The 5,855-nt window shown below is 56.5% G+C and overlaps 1 protein-coding gene across 1 annotated transcript; it reads left to right on the top strand.

The window, feature by feature from the left end:
• NOB1 (NIN1 (RPN12) binding protein 1 homolog) lies at positions 1–3,896 on the top strand. Its single transcript, XM_056862772.1, has 9 exons — positions 1–63; positions 176–308; positions 679–812; positions 1,445–1,516; positions 1,917–2,066; positions 2,175–2,372; positions 2,918–3,015; positions 3,121–3,265; positions 3,611–3,896. Exons 1-9 carry the CDS (start codon positions 1–3, stop codon positions 3,878–3,880), a joined length of 1,263 nt encoding a protein of 420 aa, XP_056718750.1. The 3' UTR covers positions 3,881–3,896.
• The last annotated feature ends 1,959 nt before the right edge of the window (positions 3,897–5,855 follow it).

The raw sequence follows: 5,855 nt of genomic DNA, 5'->3' as shown, positions 1-5,855 counted from the left end.
ATGGCGCCCGTGGAGCACGTCGTGGCCGACGCCGGCGCGTTCCTGCGCGGAGCCCCGCTGCAGGTAAGAGGCCGGCCGGGGTAGGCTGCGCCCGGCGGAGGAGGCTCGCCGAGGGCGGCGCGGGCCCGGGCAAGGCCGCTCCGCACCGACCCTCCTCCGCCTCTCCCCGCCGCAGGAGATCGGCAGGCAGATCTACACGACCCGCCAGGTGGTGGCCGAGATCCGCGACAAGGAGACGCGCCGGCGGCTGGCCGTGCTGCCCTACACGCTCCACTTCCGGCAGCCCGGCCCGGAATACGTCCGGCTCGGTGAGCCCCTCTGCGCCGGTGGGGCGAGGCGGGGAGGAGGGCCTGGCTTCCCTGCACGTCTGAATCCCCCTCCTCCTCCTCCTCTCCTGGGAGGGAGGGAGGGAGGGAGGGGCCGTGGCTCAGCGGCGGAGCATCTGCCCGACACGCAGGAGGCCCCAGGTTCGGTCCCCAGGGGCCTCTCCGGTTAAAGGGACCAGGCGAAATAGGGGATGGGGAAGACCCGCAGGGCCGCTGCCCGCCTGAGTAGACAAGGCTGACTTCGAGGGGCCGAGGGGGGGGGGCGTCTGGTTCCGGTACGGGCAGCTTCACGTGTCCACGTGGGTGCCGGCCGGGGTCCTCCCCCCTCCCAACCAGCGCTCCTCTCGCCTAGTGACGGAGTTCTCCAAGCAGACGGGCGACTACCCCAGCCTGTCGGCCACCGACCTCCAAGTGCTGGCCCTGACCTACCAGCTGGAAGCTGAGCACGTCGGGGTGGCTCACCTGAAGAAGGAGCCGGCGCAGCAGGTGGGCCTGCGTGTGGGGTGCTCTGCGGTGGGCAGGGCGTTCTCTCGCGTGGGGCTGCGGCACCCCACTCCCACCCTAAAGCGGCAGGCTTGCGGTCACAGGTTGATGGTCAAACCCACGAGCGGGAGGCTTGTGGGAAGAGCGGCGCATGGGGGGCCAGGGTCAGGGTTCCCCTGCATTTACCTGTGAGCTGACTGCTCCAGCTTCTGAGCTGTGCAGGACCTTGTCTATGGGACTGGGGGGTGGACACTGATCCTACCACCCAGATCCACGGGAGGCTCCCAACAGCTCAAGCCTTGTAGAGGCTCAGAGGCAAGTGGAATCAGAGACTCTGGGCCCCTGTTCAGGGGCTTCGGGGCCTTTAGCCGTTTGCTACAAGTTCATCATGTTAACACGCTTTGGTTCCAGATTTGTACAATCCACCCCCTTTTGCATTGTTCACTGGATGTCGCATCCCGTTGATAATTCACAGATCCCACTGTGAATTACCCGTTGATAGTGTTGACTTTGATTCTCAGCAGCAAAGGCAGGCTGTAAATAGCATAAGTGAAACTAAAACCTCTTCTGCATCTTTCTAAAGAGGTGTTTCTGATGCTCACACTGTTCTTCTCTTGTCCCCTGGATCCACACAGGTCACGCTCAGCACAACGAACCAGCACCCTGAGGCACCTGTTCACCTGCCTGGTTTCCATCTCCCTTCTAAGGTAGCTGCTTGCCTTGCCAGCTGCAAACTCCGTCCCGCTGGGCATGCCAGACAGAGCTTTGTCAACCGTCTGGAGAGGGGGGTTCCTCCAGCCGCCTTCTGTGGTTTGGGTTGGAGGTTTCTCCTAGGCTGCACTAGCAGCAGCAGCAGCGCTTGGGAAATTGGCCTGGCTCCCCGGAGTCTCAGCTGTGCCCGTGCTTGGTGTCTCCTGCATCCCTCGGCATGAGCCCTGTCTTCCTTGGGGGAAGGGCCAACCTGGCTCCTGGGTGGTCTTTGACATCACGTCCAGCTTTCTAACTGGAGACAGCAAGGCTTGAACTCGGGGCCTTCCACTTGCCGAGCAGGTGGTGTCTTGCTTAGCCTAATATCTGGCATTTGATCCCTGTTCCCTTGGAACCTAGACCAAGCTGCCAGAGGGGGAAGAGAGCCTTTCAGCTGTAGCAGGCCAAGAACGTCCCGGCTCAGCTGGGGCTGAAGATGCTGCATTTGGCTCCTTCATGTTTTGGAGGCCTCCTTTGCCAAGCATTGAGGAAGATCTGCGGGAATTGCTGGTGAGTGGTCCCGGGGGCTTCCCTGACCCTGAGGGGCTGCTGCGGAGGCACCGGCTGGCCAGAAGCTCTGAACTCTTGGGCCTGTCTCCATTCGTCTGTCTTCCACAGAAAGCAGCTGGCAGCTCCTTGGAGCCAGGGGAGCCCAAAGGCCAGGAGAGCACCGAGGAGGGCGGGAGCGAGGAGGAAGAGGACGAGGAGGGCTGGATCACGCCCAGCAACATCCGGCAGATCCAGGAGAACACAGGGCCAGGGGCTGAGCCTGCCGACGTGCAGGTTGGCTGCCTGACCACGGACTTCGCCATGCAGGCAAGTGGGGGTGGAGCCAGGCCAGCTGGGGAGGGGCTGTGAGGTCAGGCTGGCCTGTTGTTGCCGTTTCCCCCCAGATCATTACTGGAGCTACCAGGGAGGCTTTTCACAGCTTATGCTGTACAAACAAAGAAGATGTAGGGAAGGAAGCTCCTGGGGCAAGATGAGCCAGAGGGAGTAAAGGAGGGTGTTTTTGTGTGGGGAGGGCATTCAAGGGGGCAAGGAATATGGCTGACTTTGGAGAAGGATGGGAGAGCCCTTCAGATTTCGGGAGGGTAAGGCGGAAAAAAGTGGGGCAGGAAAGCTTTGTGCAAAATCTGGAAGGTTCAAAGTAGAGCCAGGGCAGCGTTCTCAAGCCGTGGTGGACAAGCGTTGGGCCCTCTGTGGAGGAGGAGCAGCCTTTGTTTGGAACCCAGAGCCTTGCTTGATGAGAGAAGAGGCCTTGTGGTTTGGGAGCTGGGCCTTTGCAGAGCCCTTTGGCACCAGTCTTCGCTGGGAGAGGTACTCTGATCCACCTTCGACTGGGTCCTGCTTCTCTCTGGCAGAATGTCCTGCTGCAGATGGGTTTGCACGTTCTGGCAGTGAACGGCCTGCTGATCCGCCACGCCCGGAGCCACGTCCTGCGCTGCCACGGCTGCTTCAGGTATGGGTTCAGCTGTGCTCGGGACTGAGCACCTGGATTCAGGCAGCTTTCAGAAGCTGCCAGCTGCTCCATGCTGTCGGGGCTCTCACCACAGCTCTTTTCCAGGACGACATCTGAAATGACCCGGGTCTTCTGCCCCCACTGTGGGAACAAAACCTTGAAGAAGGTGGCTGTGACCGCAGACAGTGGGGGCAACCTCCACATGCACTTCTCTCGCAACCCAAAGGTGCTGAACCCTCGCGGACTCCGGGTGAGTAGTGGGGGCTCCACGGGGGTACTGAAGCAAAAGCCTCTTCCCTCACCAAGGGCCTAACCTCATCTGTTCTTGCTTGGGGGGGGGGAGGGGGAGTTCTCTTACCAAGCTTCCTTACGGCAGCCAGGGTAGCAGCACCAGCAAGCCCCTGCCCCAGTGGCACATGCCAGCTGTTGGAATGTGGGAGCAGCCAATCACAGTGGATGGGCCAACCTCTCCACCACCTGCACAGAAGAGGAAGGGGTTGGAGTGCAGCTTCCTGATGTGTGTTGGGGGGGTGCGTAGATTTTTGGACAGTGGGGGTCACTTGTAAACTGTGTGTTTCCCGACCCCTCCCCCCAGTACTCGCTCCCTGCTCCCCAGGGAGGCAAGCACGCCAACAACCCCCACCTGGTAGACGACCAGCACTTCCCCCAGCAGCGGCTCTCCCGCAAGGCCAAGCAGAAGACAAATGTTTTTGACCCGGATTACCTGGCCGGCATGTCTCCGTTTGCAGAGAATGACATCTACAGCCGGGCAGCCAATCTGCAGATTCGGGATGGGGCGCTGGGGGCAGGCAGGAGGCGAATGAATCCCAACACCTCCACAAAAAAGTTTGTGAAAAAGAGATGAAGGGGGACAGCCTGGCCCCCACAGTGGGCACCTCTTCAGCTGGACTGGGGCCCCTAGTGCTGCAGGAAGGGGAGATTTGAAGCCCTGGCTCCCCTGGGACGACGGACCGGCCTTGTTTCCTGAACCCCTGCAGGCCAGCAGAAGCAGGGGTGAGAGCCACATCTCTGGAGGAGACATGGGGGAGGGGGTGCTGGGCAATAGGTCTGGAAAGCCCTGCTTTGGGCTCAGCAACCTCCATTGTGTCCAAGTCTGAGCCGCATAGGCCTCGTGAATAAAGCCGTGAGAGCCGCACTGTTTATTTATTTTTATTATTCAGATTTAGTACCCTCCTCTCCCCGACCAAAACCAGACTCAGAGAGGCTTACAATAAAATAGTATCCTATTTAGTCGATAAAAACCATTAAAACATTTAAAATAGTCCTATAAAATTATATAAACCAGATATCCTAAATTTACTTAAGGTGCCCCAACGTATTTTGTGTTTCAGAATAGGACAAGACAGTTTGGTTGCTTTCTGGCAAACAGAGCAGCCAGCAGCTGAGCCGCGGGGCCAGTGGGCTTTCAAGAGCCCACCTGCCTCATCTGTTGGTGCCTCCTTCCCTGGGCCATAGCTTGGCCAACTCCCCTTGCTAGCGTGGTGTAGTAGTTAAGAGTGGTGGTTTGGAGTGGTGGACTCTAATCTGGAGAACCAGGTTTTATTCCCCACTCCTCCACATGAGTGGCAGAGGCGAATCTACTGTGAAACTAATGAAGCTTACGCTTCAGGGGCCCCAATCCTGGAGGGGCCTCCAAAGCAACTTTTTTTAATGAGTGAATTTCTCTACAAAATCGATGGAGTTTTTTAGTGATTGAATCATAAGCCAATGGGTTGAAGTACTTAATATTGACTTTAGAATATGCTCTAATACCCATTTCACATGGCCTCAAAATGTCCCTGTAATTGGTCAAATTTCAAAATTTTCTTGGGGCTTGCAGTGCTCGAGCCCCCAGATGTAAGGACTCACTGAGCTCACCGGAATCTATTCATAGCCTTCATTTTGGCAGCTGGATCCTCAAATCTTTCGTTGCTGCACGGCTTAACAGTTCTGTAGCTCAGCCCTTAGACTAGAGCCAATCGGAACCATAAAAAGTCATCTGAGTTCTCCATTCAGGCTGCATTCGTCTCGCTTGTGCATTTTAACATCAAAAGATCAGATTTTCACCTCTTTATTCCTCTGATGACCCCTCCCTGTTATTATTATTTATTAGTTAAATTTGTAGCCCACCCTCATTCCCGGTCAAAGCCGGGCTCAGGGCGGGTGGCATGATCCTAGACCTCAAGTGCAGCCTACAGGCCCTAGGGAGGCCTATATTAAAGTAGTTACCAGGCCTACACTTCCCAGGTACCCTCTGGGCCTTGTGACTGGTGGAAGAGGATTTGGAGAGAAGGCTAGGGCTTATCAGGGGTAAGGGAGTGGTGCCTGGGGAGAAGGAATAAAAGGCCTTGCCTGAAAAGGGAGGGGGGTCACTCCTGGGAAGCAGGGCTGGGGAGGGGCTGCTGCAGACAGAGGGATCCCTCCTCCAGGAGGGGGTGAGTTAGCCTGAGGCCCTAGGGACAGTAAAGATAGATGTGTTAGGGTTTTTATTTGTTTGATTGCCTGCCTTTACTGGTTTTGTCGTCCTGTTGTGGCTTGAGTTATCATTATTATTCGACCTTTTTAATAAACTGTTTGTTACTCTGCCCTGGGTCCTCATGCCTCATTTGGTCACCTAGAAAGTACACCCTGTTGGGAGAAGAAGCAGCCAGGGGCAGGGAGGGTGCTCTGGGCCCTTCTGAGTTAGGCTCACACCAGAGTGGTGGCAGCCATTCCTCTCTCTTACCTGACAGCAGGTAACAACAACCATAATAAAATCATATATATCTAAAATTCATAAATAATCAATAAAATTCATAAAACCATTCAATACAGTTAACAAGATGGTACTCATATAATTA

This window comes from Euleptes europaea, chromosome 17, assembly GCF_029931775.1.
Source record: "Euleptes europaea isolate rEulEur1 chromosome 17, rEulEur1.hap1, whole genome shotgun sequence".
In the NCBI taxonomy this organism is placed as follows: Eukaryota; Metazoa; Chordata; class Lepidosauria; order Squamata; family Sphaerodactylidae; genus Euleptes; species Euleptes europaea.
This window is presented reverse-complemented; position numbering and strand designations above follow the sequence as displayed.

Excerpts from the sequence above, each read along its gene's own strand:
- NOB1 (XM_056862772.1), top strand. The coding sequence starts at position 1 with ATGGCGCCCGTGGAGCACGTCGTGGCCGACGCCGGCGCGTTCCTGCGC. Across the intron at positions 2,067-2,174 it reads AAGATCTGCGGGAATTGCTG|AAAGCAGCTGGCAGCTCCTT; the intron begins GTGAGTGGTCCC and ends TGTCTTCCACAG. Across the intron at positions 3,266-3,610 it reads TGAACCCTCGCGGACTCCGG|TACTCGCTCCCTGCTCCCCA; the intron begins GTGAGTAGTGGG and ends CCCTCCCCCCAG.